Raw genomic sequence first — 17,608 nt, forward strand, 5'->3', positions numbered from 1 at the left:
GGAGGTCAATACTTTCTCAACTCTCTCCCCTCCCCCTTGTGAGAACCTGACCTGGATACCCCAGGCAAGTCCAGTCTCGTCTGATTCCAGAAACTAAGCAGGGTTGACTCTGGCTAGCACTTGGAAGGGTGACCTCTAAGGAATACCAGGGTCATGACCTGGGGGAAGGCAATGGCAAGGCATTTCCAAACATCTCTTGCCTGAACGCCAGGCAATCTTAGGCTACCCTGGTTACATACCACACATTCCATATGATAGATTAGTAATAAATAATCTATTTGTGAGGACTGAGATGTTGGCCCCACTGCAGGCATAAGAAATCTGTTTTGAAGACAGAGATATGCTACCTCTCTGCTACAGACTGGCTAAAAGGAGGCTTTTTAAAAAGCCGTGCCCTGCTTTCAAGGGTTTGACTTGGGAGCATTCTGTTTTTTTCTTTCCACATCTTTCTTTCTTCATTCCCACCCCAAATGCAGCTTCGATCCTGATCCCCGGAGCCGTTATACTTTCTGGACATTCATTGTTGGAGGATCGTTAGTTTGGCTTTCCATGTACGGCGTGAATCAAGCCCAAGTCCAGCGCTACGTGGCCTGCAAGACCGAGAAGGAGGCAAAATTGTGAGTCAGCTGGGAGGAAGCAGAGGGCTGTATTCTTCGTGTTGCACTTACACCCACGAAGACCTTGAGACTGGTTTACAAAAATAAAAAGGAAATTTAAAAATCATGGTACATGTATAAAACAGAAAATAACCCTGCAGGATTAGACTGAGAAAATCCATCTGGTCCAGTATCTTGTTCAGTATTAATTTCCTGTTGGTTTTATAAACCAAATGGTCATAAATTACCTCGATGAGCTTTAGGTGCAACTTTACTAAATAGATAAACTGCAGTAATAGCCTTCTATTGTTTGCTTGCTCCAATAACTGTCCTACAAAGGTAAAGTGCTTTGGTTTGTGGAGGTTCCGCTTGCTGATGTTAAACTTCTCCTCCTCTATGAATGTATTTGATCAACCATTAAAACCATATAAGTCAGTGGTTCTCAACCTTTCTAATGCTGCAACCCTTTACTACAGTTCCTCATGTTGTGGTGACCCCCAAACATAAAATTAGACAAGGGTACTTTCACAGAAATTAAATCGAAACTGACCAAGATGCATTGTTCATGATTGTATATAAATTGGGTTTTTCCGGAGTTTCTCAGTTCAGTTCTGCCTCTTGTTACACCATGCCGATCTCGCTCTTTTCCGCTGCTCCAGACAGACAAATGCTCTCTCTCAGTCTACCCCGCAAGGCTGTTTTGTGGATGGCGCTCCACCCCCCTGGCCAAGCTGCTTGCCCTGCCACAACCCCTGTAAAAGGGTCGTTCGACCCCCAAACGGGTCCCAACCCCCAGGTTGAGAACCACTGATCTAAGTGCTTAACAACACATCCCCTTTTAGCCCCTTTTAAAAATACTTTATGCAGTATAGCCATCGGGGCAGTGATTTAAAAGGGAAGACCATATTCACAGTTCTCATTGAGCTCTCTCACCTCTATCTTTCTCACAGGGTAGAGGAAGAGAGGAAGGGAAGCTGATTGTAAGCTGCTTTGGAAATTTTTAAACAGAGACTAGATAGCCATCTGACGGAGAGGCTGATTCTGTGAAGGCAAAGGTTTGGCAGGTTACAGTAGATGAGTGATTGGGATGTGAGTGTCCTGCATAGTGCAGGGGGTTGGACTAGATGACCCAGGAGGTCCCTTCCAACTCTATTATTATGTGATTCTATGATCCTTCGGGCAGTGAAAGCAGGGTGTAAAAACCAACTCTTCTTTCCTAATCCTTGCTCTGTAAATCGTGGGTTGAGCTATTTGTCAAGATGCCTGAGACAATGTGTATTATTTCTAGCCCCGAGATGTTGAGTTATGCAAGGGCATGCATTCGATAGAACAGCCTTGTGTGACTTGGACATCCGTGGTGCCCCTGGCGTGATTGTGTCCCTCCAAGTGGTTCTTTCCGTGCACGATCGGATCAGCTGCTTCCGAGCCTTTCACAGTGTCTCTACGGTGCGTGCCAAAGAGGCTGCCGTGTTTGTGTTCCTTTGTCTTTCCACCCTAGACAAACTCAAGCTGCGCTTCTGGCCAAACCAGATAACCCTCGGGCTCCCTCCAGTGTTTTCTCTGGCACTCCACCCAGCTCCAGAGCACACACACAGCTATCAGAGCGGGAGGCTAGGCTAGGCTGGGCTGAGGCAAGGTAGCGGGTCAGAGGTAATGTGAGGCTGCCTGTTGCAAGGACGAGCCAGATGAGGAGGCTGGAATCTTGGGGGAGATGTCCTGCCTAGGAAGGAATCTGCAGCCAAGAATCATAGAATCACAGAATGATAGAGTCGGAAGGGACCTCCTGGGTCATCTAGTCCAACCCCCTGCAGTATGCAGGACACTCACATCCCAATCGCTCATCCACTGTCACCTGCCACCCCCTTGAGCCTTCACAGAATCAGCCTCTCCATCAGATGGCTATCCAGCCTCTGCTTAAAAATCTCCAAAGATGGAGAACCCACCACCTCCTGAGGAAGCCTGTTCCACTGAGAAACTGCTCACACTATCAGGAACTTCTTCTGGATGTTTAGATGGAATTTCTTTTGAATTAATTTCATCCCATTGGTTCTGGCCCATCCCTCCGGGGCCAGAGAGAACAACTCTGCTCCATCCTCTATATGGCAGCCTTTTAAATACTTGAAGATGGTTATCAAGAAAGAAGGTTAGGAAGTGTAGAGGTGCAGAAGAGAGTGACCGAGATGATTTACGGAGTTAGAGCAACTTTCCTGTGGGAAAAGGCTGAAGAGTCTGGGAGTTTTCAGTTTAGAAACGAGTTGTCTCTGGGAGGACCTGACAGAAGCTTCCAAAATTATGCATGGGGTGGAGAGTGTTAGAGAGAAATTTTCCTCCCTCACCGCGAAATACTAGATTTTGAGGGCATCAAAACTGATGGGCACTCAGGACGGACCAAAGGAAATACTTTTTTACACAGAGGGTGATTGTAATGTGGAAATCGTTGCCAGAGGATGTAGTGATGGCCACGTTCATGTTATTATGATTAAGATTGTGATTGTGATTGTGATTGTGATTGTGATTGTGATTGTGATTGTGATTGTGATTGTGATTGTGATTGTGATTGTGATGTATTTATTTTTGGATTTTTATGCCGCCCCTTCTGGTACGCCTGCTCAGGACAATTAAGAACACAACAGTTAAGAGGGATGGATTCATGGGGGAGAGGTCTGTCAGAGGCTACTGGCCATGGTGATTGTACTCTCCCAAGTTCAGAGGCACTCCCAGTGCCAGGAGGCAACATCAGGGCAAGGCAGCCCTCAATCTTTATGCCCTGTTGTTTGCTTTTTAAGGGAACTGGTTGGTCCTATGTGAAACAGGATGCTGGACGAGATGGACCACTGGTCTGATCCAGTGGGGCTCTTACTATGTTCTCATATTTTAACCATAATAGTACAAAAGGATACAAAGAATCAAGCATTAGAAAAAACATGATCTCTGTGTTGCTGTCTATACAGAATAATATAAAGGCATCTTGAAGAAAAGTTCTTCATAGTGTGGTTAACTTAGATATTCTTTATTTGATTCCAGTCTCCAATTGTAGTATAGCGACAAACAGCTAGTTCAGCTTGATTTGATACATCTTCAGACATAGATGATTGTATAAAGACTAGGAGCCAAGCCTGTTGTATTCAGGAATACAATGGGCACTAGATTGGATTGGAGGGAGAAGGGTGGAAGAACTCTGTGGATGGCCTCTCCCTCCCCCCAGGCTGGAGGCCTCCAGGAAGGGAACTCACCGGCAGGGGCAGCTCTCACGCAGCAGGGATCTGCAGCCTCCGAGCCTCAGAGGGAAGTGGAAGGAGGAGGGGGAAGTCAGGGGCAGGGGACGGAAGGCTATTGGCTGGCTGCTGGACAGACAGGCAAGCCGGTTGGAGGAGGAGGCACTCAGGCGTGGGACAGCTACCCTGAGTGGGTGTTAAGTGTGGCACTTAAGCCATGAGACCTGCTCTTCCTCCTAGGCCTTACCAGAAATATATTATGTGGAACAGATATCTGTGCCTGAAGAAGGTCCTGCCCTTCATTTGATCTAATATTTAAGATCTATCAACTCCAACATCCAGAGCTAACTATGAAGATAATTTTCTGGCATGCTCCAAGTGCCTTTATATAAAGATATCCATGTCTGATGAAGTATCAAAACAAACTGAACCAGCTGCTTGTCACTGCGCTACAACTGGAGACTGTAATCAAATGAAGAACTTTTCTTCAAGACGCCTTAATATTATTGTGTATAGCCCACAGTATACAGATAGTGGGTTTTTTTTTCTATTGCTCATATTTTAACCCATACGTAGTTGCATGTGAAGAGTACACAAATGAATTATTTCCCTCTTTGTGTGGGTAACCACAATTATTCCTTTATGAAAGGTGAAAATTCATTAAAGCTAATACCATTAGGTGAAAATTTTCATGAAAATCCTATAAGGAAGTGATCCCTACTGAAAAATTCCGACACGCTACTTTTCTCTAATGTCTGGCATTTTGTTAATTCCACAAAGAAATTTAGAATGGGAGAAGACATTCCACTTTTCTCTAACTGTCTGGCTATTGGCAACGCCACAAAGAAATTTAGAGATAAAAAAGCATGCTGCAAAATTCAGATTTCTGCCAAGGGTGTTCTGGGAACAGGACACAATTTACTGTCCTATGTGCTACACAGACACAGAAAGCTCTCTTTGACCATTTATGCATTGGGAACTTCACTGCCCCAGTTCCTGTGCAGGAGCACAAATTGGGGGCCGATGAAGCACACCGGGCCAAATGCTCCCCCGTGTGGATGCAGGAAGAGGTGGGGTAACCTGCCACTACTAAAACTCCAGCCTGCAGCCCGGCATGAAACCTCCAGTGCGTAAACGGTCTTTGCCTGATACCCTAAAGAGCCACTGCCAGACAAAGGAGGCAGTGCTGAGCTAGATGAATACAATATCTGGCTTAATATAAGTTAGTTTTGCATGGTGAGGAAGGGGCTTTCTGCTTTTCATCAGAACGTCTCAGGTTCAAAATAGTCTGGCACGGATAGAACTGCCTCTGGTTAAGCCCCGGAAATTTGAGAAAACTATACTGAGCTAGCAGGACTAGTAGTTTTACTTAGTGTCCATGGTTTAAGCATCTTGATCTTCCCCACACATTCAGAAACAGCCAACCTTTGAATAACAGTGCTGGTAGGAAACATCAGTAGGGATGGGCACGAACTGCCTCGCAAATGAAAATTTGTGGCAAATGTTGGCTTGTGGTTCTCAAACTGAAGTGGTGGGTCAACCAGCACGAACTTTCCATAGACTTTCAAAAAGTTTGTGGAGATTCATGGTGGTCTGTGAATGGTATTCTTAATTAGGTAGGATGTTGAAGTGTGTATGTGTGTACACAGGCTTCCTTGGGAGGTGGTGGGTTCTCCATCTTTGGAGATTTTTAAACAGAGGCTGGATAGCCATCTGACGGAGGGGCTGATTCTGTGAAGGCTCAAGGGAGTGGCAGGTTACAGTGGATAAGCGATAGGGTTGTGTCCTGTATAGTGCAGGGGTTGGACTAGATGACCCAGGAGGTCCCTTCCAACTCTTTTATCCTATGATTCTATGATTCTACATGTGTGTATGTTTCAGGTCTAATTTTAATGTCTCCTGGAAACATCCCTGGAAGAATACTGAGCAGGGTTGCTGAGATGAAAATATTTTCTTGCTTTGCATTGATTCCTCCTCCCTTTCTGTTCTCCTTCCCTTTGCCTTTCTTTCCCAACCCCCAGATCTCTCCTGGTCAATCAAGTGGGCCTCTTCTTCATAGTCTCCAGCGCCGTGGCCTGTGGCATTGTGATGTTTGCTCTCTACAAGGACTGTGACCCTCTCTTGGCTGGGTACATCTCTGCACCTGATCAGGTACTCACTGGGTTGATTTAACATGCTTGAGACGGGGGCAGCATTTTCTGGGTCACCAAAGAAACTGCTGAAAGTGAAAATGAAGAAAAGGAGAAGGGCTTGCAATGCAGCATGGGGAAATCATCAGCATGTATCCCACCACTGCATCCAGCCAAGTTGGAAGGCATAAATTGCTCTTATGCTAGAGCAGGGGTAGTCAAACTCTGGCCCTCCAGATGTCCATGGACTACAATTCCCATGAGCCCAGGGGCTCATGGGAATTGCAGTCCATGGACATCTGGAGGGCCGCAGTTTGACTACCCCTGAGTGACAGCAGAGCAATAACATTGAGAGAGAGGTTGAGCAGAGTAGCATGATAGATGTTATTGTGTTTCAAGATCAGCTCTTTGCAGTTGGCCATAAATTTGGCTCCCTACCTGATTGGAGGACACTGACGTGGATGCCGAAAGTGCAAGCTGGGACTCGATTAATACTTGTCTTGACCGGAGCCTGCTTTTGAGGATTTAGAGACCTCCATTTATTTTATCTGGCCCCCTGGTCCATATATGTGACTAACTGTGCACACAGTGTCCATTGTCTATATCTGTTATGGTTCTTTCTAGGTAAAGAAGCTAATATGCATTTCTTGTATGCTATATTTATATGCATGCCAGACCACTGATAAAGGCAGCAACGCTGAAATGCGTTTGGTCAGTGGCACTGAGACATTAGTATGTTCATGGGATCAGATTTTATCTGAGGCTATGCATAGAGCCTTTGGGTGTTTTAATTATATTTTAGATAATTTATGGTGCACCCCAGTTAGGCCTACAGACATTTCCTCTTTTGATGACCACCTCTGTTGGAAAAATAAGTCACAAAATCTGTGTGGTGCACCAGCAAACCTAAGCCTATTCTGCACACAATAGATAATGAATGCACTTTCAATGCACTTTAGAAGTAGATTTTCCTGTTCCGCACAGGAAAATCCAGCTGCCAAAGGACATTGAAAGTACATTATCCTAGACTTCTCTAGGTCCACCCCATTCTTTTCTCTTGGCCTTTCTCTAAAATGCTCCTGTCTTCTTTCCTTTCAGTACATGCCGTATCTGGTCTTGGATATCTTTGAGAAATACCCTGGTGTTCCTGGCCTTTTCCTGGCCTGTGCATACAGTGGAACTCTGAGGTAAGGAAGAGATAGGATTAACAAGAGAAGAAAAGCGGGGGGGGGGCATGGCCCATTGGAAGAGCATCTGCTTGGCATGCAGAAGGCCCCAGGTTCAATCCCTGGCATCTCCAGCACAAGAATTAAGTTGCAGGTGATGTGAAAGATCTGTGTCTACCCAAGACCCTGGACAGGTACTGCCAATTTGAATAGACAGGTCTAACCTTCATGGACCAGTGGTCGGATTCAGTACAAGGCTGAACGAAGCATTGATGTTTGTTAAAGATCATACAGCATGATACTTCCTTTGGAGAGTTGGAGCTACTTAGGCCTTCAGCAAGCTCTGGATGGAGAGAAAGGCTTGCAGCCAGGTTAGCCTTAAAGTGCCCCATCCAGATATGTCAGCAACCCTGTGAATGTACACCTGGGATTTTATCAGATTTTGGGGCCATGTTTTCCCAGTTCAAACTTCCCAGCTTCTAATATGGGTTTTCATGATCAGCATAATCACCTAAAAAACAACATTCTTACCATAGTGACAACAAGCTGAATGGCTCAAGCTAGCCTGAACTCATTCGATATAAGAAGCTAAGCAGGGCTAGCCCTGGTTAGCACTTGGAGGAGAGATCACCAAGGAAGTCCAGGGTTGCTTGCACAGAGGTGGGCAACGGCAAACATGCAATCAATCAATCTTTATTTAAATGGTCATAGGCCAGAGCATAAAAAAACCCCAAACATAAAAACAGAAGAAGAGTTGGTTCTTATATGCCGCTTTTCTCTACCGGAAGGAATCTCAAAGTGGCTTACATTTGCCTTCCCTTTCCTCTCCCCATAACAGACACCCTGTGGGGTGGGTGAGGCTGAGAGAGCCCTGATATTACTGCTTGGTCAGAACAGCTTTATCAGTGCTGTGTTGAGCCCAAGGTCACCCAGCTGGCTGCATGTGGGGGAGGACAGAATCAAACCTGGCTTGCCAGATTAGCAGTGTAATAGGCTGCCTAAGGAGGTGGTGAGCTCCCCCTCACTGTCAGTCTTCAAGCAAAGGTTGGATACACATTTTTCTTGAATTCTTGAGGATGCTTTGGGCTAATCCTACATTGAGCAGCGGGTTGGACTAGATGGCCTGTATGGCCCCTTCCAACTCTATGATTCTATGGTTCTATGATTAGAAGTCCACACTCCTAACCACTACACCAAACTGGCTGTTAATAAAGGTATTAACAAAACCATAAGACAGGGGGAAACAATCCAATGTCCATAGAACTGAAATAAAATAGGACGCATTCCATTCTAACAGGTTCAGATTTCATGGAAAAAATCACCTTACCGTAAGATGATGGATTTTAAAAACAGCAGCACAAAAACTTTGCAGTTGAAACAGACGCCTGAGGTTTTTCGTTGTTCAATAACATTTTTACCAACACAGTCGAAACAACCAGGAAACCTTTTAAGACACAGGAGTTATCAATTTTAGATGGATATCATTGTAAAAAGGACAGCATAATAGACGGCAAACATACTTTGCTTGTCTCTTGCATGGCCTGTAAGACGGAGCTCTTCCGCTGGGTCTATGGTTGAGGCCAGCCGAGGAAGATCTGATGCCCCCCTGGCAGAGATGAAGAAGGGAGTCTGAATTGGAAGTCTGCACTAGCTGACCATCGCTGCGGGTGATGGGGTGGTGCTCAGGGTCCTCCTGCAACCAGATTTTAGCTAACTCTATGGGATTTGAATTGTCGCTGCCATAGGTTTGTTTAATGGGCGTTTTAATGGGGTTGTATATTTTATTGGGGTTTTTAGTGTGACCCGCCACGAGCCAGCTTGCTGAGAGCGGCGGGCTATACATTGAAACATAAATAAAATAAATAAAAATAAAACCCTACCGCGTAACTGTGGTTAATTCCACACATGTTGGAGAATGCGCTTTCAGTGTTCTTTTGCAGCTGGAGTTTTCTGCATGATACAGGAAAATCTACTTCTCAGGTGCATGGTCCAACATGTGTGGGATAAGCCCAAAAGCCTGCTGGGACTTGATGATACTTCCCACCACCAGTAACAAAATGTGATGTCCGTGTGTGAATTGGTGCCAAAATGGTAATTTATAAGTAATGGTTGCCATGCCTAATTTCCCCCCCTGCAGCACGGCTTCAACCAGCATCAATGCCATGGCTGCAGTTACTGTGGAGGACCTCATCAAGCCTTCTATGAGAAACTTGACACCGCGAAAACTCACCCTCATCTCCAAAGGACTCTGTGAGTGACGAAGATGATCTGGGGCCAAGGGACCAAGCCCTATGAAGATAGGTTGAGGGACTTGGGAATGTTCCGCCTGGAGAAAAGGAGGTTGAGAGGGGACATGATAGCCCTCTTTAAGTATCTGAAAGGTTGTCACTTGGAGGAGGGCAGGATGCTGTTTCTGTTGGCTGCAGAGGAGAGGACACGCAGTAATGGGTTTAAACTACAAGTACAACAATATAGGCTAGATATCAGGAAAAAAAATTTCACAGTCAGAGTAGTTCAGCAGTGGAATAGGCTGCCTAAGGAGGTGGTGAGCTCCCCCTCACTGGCAGTCTTCAAGCAAAGGTTGGATACACACTTTTCTTGGATGCTTTAGGATGCTTAGGGCTGATCCTGCGTTGAGAAGGGGGTTGGACTAGATGGCCTGTATGGCCCCTTCCAACTCTATGATTCTGTGATTCTATGAAGACAGAAGTGCTGGGATTATCCACTCCATTGGGACTGGCACAGGGTTTGGGGAGGGCTCAGGGCAACGTTGGCTGTCTATCAGAGGAGATGCATTCAGATACATTCTGCATGAATGAGCTACGTAACAGAAGCAAGATGAGAAGTGAGAGGTGTTGCCCAATCGAATTGGCACTTTGGCAGAGGAGTGCTGGACTTTGTAGTGAAACCTTTTATCCCAGGGGTTGTGGGAATGTCTCTGCAAAGTCCTGCGCCATGGACACATCAAATGAACATCCAGATCTGCACCCACTCTCAAGACTTGGTGTATTATTGGATGTGCACCGATGGTCAAGTGAGCCATGAATTTTGCACCACACGCTGGTGGTAGCTGGTATTGCAATTGCTGTGTGGAGATTTGCATGAGCCATCCTGGCCACCAGGTGGTCCCTTGTGGATTTTATAAGTCCTGCATGCCTCACAGCTCTTCCTCCTGAATCCTGCCTTCTCCATCAGCAGACAGTGTATACTGGCAGGCTGCTAAGGGTAGAGTAAAGGACTACAGTAACACTACAGCGGAGTGTGCAACAAATAGCTTCTGGGTGGTAGTTTACATCAGGGGTAGTCAACCTGCGGTCCTCCAGATGTCCATGGACTACGATTCCCATGAGCCCCCTGCCAGCAAACGCTGGCAGAGGCTCATGGGAATTGTAGTCCATGAACATCTGGAGGACCACAGGTTGCCTACCCCTGGTTTAGATGAAAAAGGAGTGGCAAGAAGGATAGAGGATGGGATCAATCAGCAGATTGCAGGGAGTCACCTGACCATGAAGAGACCAAAGGAGGTTTATGGGTGGGGTTCTTAGCCGGGAGATGACTCCAATGGTCCCTGCACCAAAACAGAAGAGGCTAGTTATGAGTCCATGAATAATCACGTGAAATAATTTTCTGGGCCATTTCCGAGATTATAGTGCGATGCAGATGTAGTTTCCCTAGGTTTGTTCCCGCCAGGGGGATAGGAGAGAGTGTTAAATCTTTCAATTAAGAAAAACCCAATAGCTTTATATACATTCTGATGGAGAACATTGTGTGTTTTTCTAGCCCTGATCTATGGTACATCATGCATCACTGTTGCCGCGCTGTCCTCGCTCCTGGGAGGTGGTGTGCTGCAGGTAATCATTATCCATGTGAAAGCAGAAAATGGCCTAGCACTGTTTGCCGCCTTATCTTTTTGAATGCATTACGATGCCCTGATCCCACACCAGGTCCTTTAAAGGTCTGTCCTCCCCTCTTAACACCATTTGAGCCAGTGGCCAATGCACCATGTGGCAGCCAATCCCATAGACAAGTTATGTACTTGTTATTGTTGTTAGTTGAGAAGTAGTGTCCGACCCATCGCAACCCCATGGACAATGATCCTCCAGGCCTTCCTGTCCTCTACCATTCCCCGGAGTCCATTTAAGCTTGCACTGACTGCTTCAGTGACTCCATCCAGCCACCTCATTCTCTGTCGTCCCCTTCTTCTTTTGCCCTCGATCGCTCCCAGCATTAGGCTCTTCTCCAGGGACTCCTTCCTTCTCATGAGGTGGCCAAAGTATTTGAGTTTCATCTTCAGGATCTGGCCTTCTAAAGAGTAGTCTGGGCTGATCTCCTCTAAGACTGACCAGGGACTCACAGGACTCACAAGAGTATTCTCCAGCACCAGAGTTTAAAATCCTCAATTCTTTGATACTCAGCCTTCCTTATGGTCCAACTTTCACAGCCATACATTGCAACTGGGAAGACCATAGCCTTGATAAGATGCACTTTAGTTGGCAGGGTGATGTCTCTGCTTTTTAGGATGCTGTCTAGATTGGCCATAGCTTTCCTCCCCAGGAGCAAGCATCTTTTAATTTCTTTGTTGCAGTCCCCATCTGCAGTGATCTTGGAGCCCAGGAAAATAAAATCTGTCACTACCTCCATTTCTTCGCCATCTATGTAGTTATGCACTACATAAAGAAAAATGCTCCCCTTTTGTTTTCCTGATAATTGAGCAATCCTGTATTCTAATGCAATGACAGAAGAAGGGGGGGGGATCTCTATTCTCTTCACATCATGCATCACTTTATAAACCTCTGTCCTGTCCTTCCCCAAGTGTCCTCTTCCCCTAATCTTAAAAATCCTACACTCTTCAGCCTTTCGCCAAAGGAAAAATGCTCAACTGCTGGGACGTTTTGGTGAACCTTTTCTTCACCATGGAATGTATCAAGCACTGGCTTCATTTGCAGATTTATCAGACTGCAAGAAATTCAGTGCAGTTGGTACATCTGGCCCAAACCAAACAGACCCGGCCTAGTTTCTGTTTATTTCTCACCCTTGTCCAGGTGACAGTATGGTTGTCAAGGTAGGGTCTGGAGACCTCCTGAATTCTAACGGTTATTTAGACCAGCTGTCCCCAACCCCCGGTCCGGAGACTGGGACTGGTCCGTCGATCAGTCGATATCGGGCTGCAGCTTCTTCTCATCCTCCTCCCCAGCTGCTGCCTCGGGGGCTGCCCTGCCACTCTGCTGCCGGCTCACCTTTAATGCTCTCCGGTGGCCGCCATGGCTGGGACTCCCCCTCGGCGTGGCACTGCGCAGCTGCTGCTGGCAGCGCCCCCCAGTGGGCGGTGGGAAGTCAGTTGTGCTGGTGGGAAAGCAAGTAGAGCAGGGGCTCAGGCGGTGGTGGTGAATTCCTCGGCAAAAGACTACCCCCCCCCCCCGGGCCTCAGTAAAATTGTCAAGTGTTGACCGGTCCCCGGTGATAAAAAGGTTGGGGACCACAAATTTAGACGACAGCTCCTCTGGAGAAAATGTGTGTTTTGGAGGGTGCAATCTATGGCATTCTACCCCACTGATTTCCCTCCCACTCCTCGAGCTGCATTCTCAGATCTCCAGGATGCTGGCAGCCCTAGAGGTAAACTTTGTTTTCTGTTCCTCCACAGGGTTCCTTCACTGTCATGGGAGTTATTAGCGGCCCTCTGCTTGGAGCGTTCGTCTTGGGGATGTTCGTACCATCTTGCAACACAGTGGTAAGCTCCAACCAGGGAAGATTACTTTAGTGCACGGGCAGCCAAACTGCGGCTCTCCAGATGTCCATGGACTACAATACCCATGATCCTCTGCTGGCGCAGATCCTCTGGAGAGTCGCAGTTTAGTCACCTCTGCATACTTGTGTTGACTGATCTGGTACATTGTCCAGTAAAAGGGAAAGAGAATGCTGCACTATTTAGGGGCTTGGGGGCCTCCCTTTCCCATAGAAACTGACTCAGACATCAGTATCTGGTGCTTTGTAAAGTTATTTTAGGCATCAGGGCCTAAGCTTACACAAAAGAATGTGAGACTTGACAGAGAGCAGGCAATTGGGATGGTGAATGGCAACTGGGATTGTATAGACACTATGAATTTTTACCTCTGCAGATAGCCAAAGTGATACTCTCTAATCTAGGGGATCCCAGGATGGCACCTGTTCATACCTTTTCTGAAACCAGCCAAATGTTTTTAGAAAGTGGACAGAACTAGGTAAGGCTTTCCCCCAGCAAGGCTTCTGACTGGCCCTTGGAGATTTGATTTGCTGTGCTGGTTTTTAAAAGTGTTGCTTTGGAAGCAGCTGCCACCATGGCACAAGGAACTTCACTCTTTGACTGTAGGTAAGAAGCACCCATTTTGTGCCTGGAATCACTTCCTATGGCCGCCATTTTGTGGCTGCCATTTTGTGGCTATGCCGTTACACTGTGTCAGAATTCCAAAGATGCCCACCAGCTCTAAAGGTTGAGTCCCCCTGCTATAATGGTCTGTGATTTCTTTTGTCCTTTCAGGGTGTTTTCTCCGGCCTAGGAGTAGGCTTTGTGATCTCGTTCTGGGTAGCTGTGGGAGGCACCATCTACCCACCAAGTCCCGATACTATGGGTGTTCTCCCATCCTATGGAAATTTTTGTCCACTCTACAATGCTTCTGAGGGAATGAATGGCACCATTGTGTTTGGGCCGCTGCCCCCAAGAAACACCTCAGAACCCCTGGAAAGGTGAGGCACAGGGAAGTCAGAGATGGAAGTGAGCAAAGAGAACTATAGTTCTTTCTGTTTTTATTAACTGGTAGTGATAATAAATGGTGGCTTTTGTTGAGATCAAAATGCAGCTGATGAGGTTGATGTCATAACCACTCTCCCGATCTCCTTGGGAGTGTTGAATTAGAGGTTTAACGGGCCTGAGAGCCCTCCACCTCTCCCCCTCCCCACAAGTTCTTTTCATTTTTTTCTGTGCCTTCCTTCTCACCTCCAGCCCACGGTTTATGACCTGTAGAGACTCTCTCCCCCACTGTAAAGAACTCTCTCTTATATGCCCACATCCATGGTTTGCATAGTAGGGGCTGGAAATTTACTGCCTAGGATAACAGGGGAGACAGATTGGATGTCTCCCGGAGTCGCGTTTTTTAGCTCAAAAGCCTTCCTTATGTGAACTGGATTTCCCGCCTAAACTGTCCCTTTCTATATATATAGACCTAAGGGGGCCTTCCATGCTTGACTGTCAATATTCCTGTTCTTGCCATGCTTTGTCCCGCTTTGCCTTATGGAACCCTTCAATAAAGACTGACTTCTTTGCACCGCATGTGCATGGAGCAGTTATCTGCGAGAGGGTCTCTTCTGGTTAGCCGGACCAGCCCACGGTTCGTGACAGTGGATTGGTTATGTCTTGGTTATGCTTTTTTGACCCCTTATGCGAGTTCTTCCTTTGGGTCTTCTGACCACTTCCTTTGAAGGGAAAGGCAAACAGGCAACAGTCTCCAGGTTGTTTTCATGCCTGAATGTTCACCTTGGAATGAAGGGTTAAGACTGGATGCTTTCTCAGAATCACAGCCAGACTTCCTGGTTTGTAGGGGCTTCAGATAACTGACTAGGAAGTCAGTCTAAGCTGATAACCGGCAGAGACTTATAGAACCCTTTTGCCAAGCCCAAATGTGTATATTTGTATTTTGGTATCAGTTGAATAGGACCTTTCTTGCTCTTGTGTGTTCAGTCCGATATCTGGTTAAAAACCTATCTCTACATAATGAACACCTTTCTTAAATAAGTGATAGTTCTTGTCACTTACCTCTGGCCTACTTTAAGCATCTTGATGCACTTGTCACGGCAGGCAAAGGAGATTTCCTCCAAGATGGTTGAAATGTGGCAGAGGTCGCAGTAGCCTTTAAAAAACCCACTCTGTTCCAGTCCTGAGTATTTTAGGTGGATGGAGCTTGGAGTACTGACACTTGGGGGGAGGGGCACCACTAGCAACAGCAAAATTGGTAAATCTGTACCCTGATTAGGGTGGTGTCCACACTGCCCACCACATAGCTCTGGACAGCTTTCCTTATGTGGAGGCACCAAACAGGGTTGCCAGCATGCATGCATACACAATTTACAACATTACACCTTTCAGATTTTGAATGGGGGGCCAAGAGCAAATAACTTGTTAATCCAAATCTTGCACCAGCCATAGACAGACTAGGGCTGAATCTGCACGGAGCTTTTATTGCAATCCCAGGTCGATTCAATCCCTGCCGTCTACACAGAATGCAATTTCCGTTTGATTTGGGGTGATTTAAATTTTTCATCTGCAACAAGCATAATTGATCGGGAGTGACCCTACCTCTTCCCTGCAATGTCCTGGAATGGTTTTAACCCTTGATATTTGAAAAATCGGCATGAGTAAAGGTGCAGCTGTCTGGTTTCCCCAAAATAACTTCTTGCTGCCTCGTGGCTCCAATCGTGTAACAAGGAAGTCTGACCCTGATTGGCTGGGAATTCCTAGTTCAAAGAATTCCTAGTTCCTGACTGCAATATTTTTTTTTAACTTTAATGTGACTCTGCTCCACAATCCATACTTCTCGCAGCAGAGATTTGGCTCATTCTGTGAGAGGCTCCTGCTGTCTTGTCTCTGCTCATCTCGGCTCCCCCACCCGCCTGCAGATTCAGTCCCTGTGAGGTAGGAGAGGCTGAGAGATCAGGGAGGCAGTTCTCTTAATTCTGGGTCCTCGTCTCCGCTTGTCTCGTCCTCCCCCCCCCCTTGCAAGCAGCAACGTGCAGATGTGTTTCTGTTTCAAGTCGGTGTGTGGGGGGGAGCACAAAGACTTGGGCTTAAATCAATCTGAATTCAGCGGGATCAAAAGCAGAAAAAAAAGCTCCGTGCAGATTCAACCTAGGGCTGCAGTCCACTGCATACTTACCTTGACAAAGTGGAAGCAAGATTGTTTATAAAAAGATTGAAAAGATGCTAAAATACAGCCTTGCTTACTGGTTAAGATTACTGAATAGAACTAAAAGAAGAGGAGAAGACAGTGGTGGTACTGGTAAGATGGTCCACAAGGAGCCAAGATGGGGAGGGAGGTAGACAGAAAAGGAGAAGACATAACTGTGACATTATAATGAGGGAGAAGTTTGTTGTGACAGAGTGGCGAAGTGTAGGAAATGAACTAACATCTGGAGACTCAGTTTTAAATCGGCATTCAGACCGCAGAATTTTGCTGGGTGACCTTGAGCCAGTCAGCCATAAATGAGACAGGTACTTTTCATGGATGCTTTAGGCTGGTCCTGCATTGAACTGGGGGCTGGACTAGATGGCCTGTGTGGCTCCTTCCTACTCTATGATTCTATGATAATTTGAAGGTGAGGAGAAAAATGTACTACTAAACAGACTGATTTGGGGGGCAGGCAGAGGCAGTACCAATGTGGCTCTAGAATGTTGGGGGTAGATTTCCTGGAGAATGAGAGCCATTCCAAAAGCCACAGTGATCTACTCTGGCCCTCCAGAGATGCTGATAGCAAGACAGTGATCTAAGCATAATACATGTTATGGCTTTTGAAGAGATCATCATCACAGCCTCTCAGCTACAACTGTAGAAACATTTTTGGGGCACTTCCTGTGTGTTTTATGATGTCATTTCCTTTGCAGGCCAGCCATTGCTGATGACTTCTATGCCATGTCATACCTCTACTACGGTGCCTTGGGAACTCTGAGCACGGTTGTCATAGGGGTTCTGGCAAGCTGCCTAACAGGTACTCGATGGCAGGTGGATGTCAGATCTTTCTATTAAAAACAAGGCTAATCATGAATTCCTAGAAGCGAGAAGTATTTCAACTGAGTGTTACCCTCCAGCAGTTCCATTTGGAACAATTCATAACCTCGCCTTGTAGTCTCTGTTCCTGCACCAGGGACACCCACGAAAACACAGGCTAACAGGGTGTTATTTCTGTTTAATGGCGAAGTCAGAGGGCCTTTCTGAGAGTTTAAAAGGCCATTGACAGGACAGCTGTCAAAGGTCATTCTCTGGCAGGCTGAAGGTTTGTGATCTGCCTGGATTCGTTCCCTCACCACCTCAGGTTTTATTTCAGGTCCTGTGAAAAGAAGCACCAATCGGCCAGGTGTCCTGTGGTGGGATGTCATGAAGCGGACCTCTTCAATCTCACCAGAGGAGCCCAAGAAACCTTTCAACAAGGTGATTAGAAAACTGAGATGCGGACATATTGTCGGAGGAGATCAGTAGTTTGGGACGGTTCCAACAAAGGAGGGAAAGTGGCATGATAGAGCCTGACGTTGTCAGAATTGCAAAGCTGAACCAGGGCCCATAGTTGGATGGGAGACCACCAAAGAAGATTCTGGAGAAGAAGGCAACGGCCAACCAACTGTGCTTCTCATTTGCTTTGAAAGCCCCTTGCTGGGATTGCCAGAAGTTGGCCGTGACTTGACAAGCCATTACATATGTATGTAAGGTTCCAGCAAATGATTAAAGCACAGATCTCTTCCTCCCTGCTTTGAATGCGCTTTT

The 17,608-nt window shown here is 46.5% G+C and overlaps 1 protein-coding gene across 1 annotated transcript in view; it reads left to right on the forward strand.

The window, feature by feature from the left end:
- SLC5A5 (solute carrier family 5 member 5) overlaps positions 1–17,608 on the forward strand; it is a 43,451-nt gene that overhangs the window by 19,878 nt on the left and 5,965 nt on the right. Inside the window, exons 6-14 of the mRNA XM_077332419.1 lie at positions 477–617; positions 5,833–5,962; positions 7,039–7,127; positions 9,244–9,356; positions 10,887–10,957; positions 12,748–12,834; positions 13,621–13,826; positions 16,735–16,838; positions 17,175–17,278. Coding sequence (XP_077188534.1) covers positions 477–617; positions 5,833–5,962; positions 7,039–7,127; positions 9,244–9,356; positions 10,887–10,957; positions 12,748–12,834; positions 13,621–13,826; positions 16,735–16,838; positions 17,175–17,278 — 1,045 coding nt within the window. The remainder of the gene's footprint in view (positions 1–476; positions 618–5,832; positions 5,963–7,038; positions 7,128–9,243; positions 9,357–10,886; positions 10,958–12,747; positions 12,835–13,620; positions 13,827–16,734; positions 16,839–17,174; positions 17,279–17,608) is intronic.

This window comes from Paroedura picta, chromosome 4, assembly GCF_049243985.1.
Source record: "Paroedura picta isolate Pp20150507F chromosome 4, Ppicta_v3.0, whole genome shotgun sequence".
NCBI lineage: Eukaryota > Metazoa > Chordata > Lepidosauria > Squamata > Gekkonidae > Paroedura > Paroedura picta.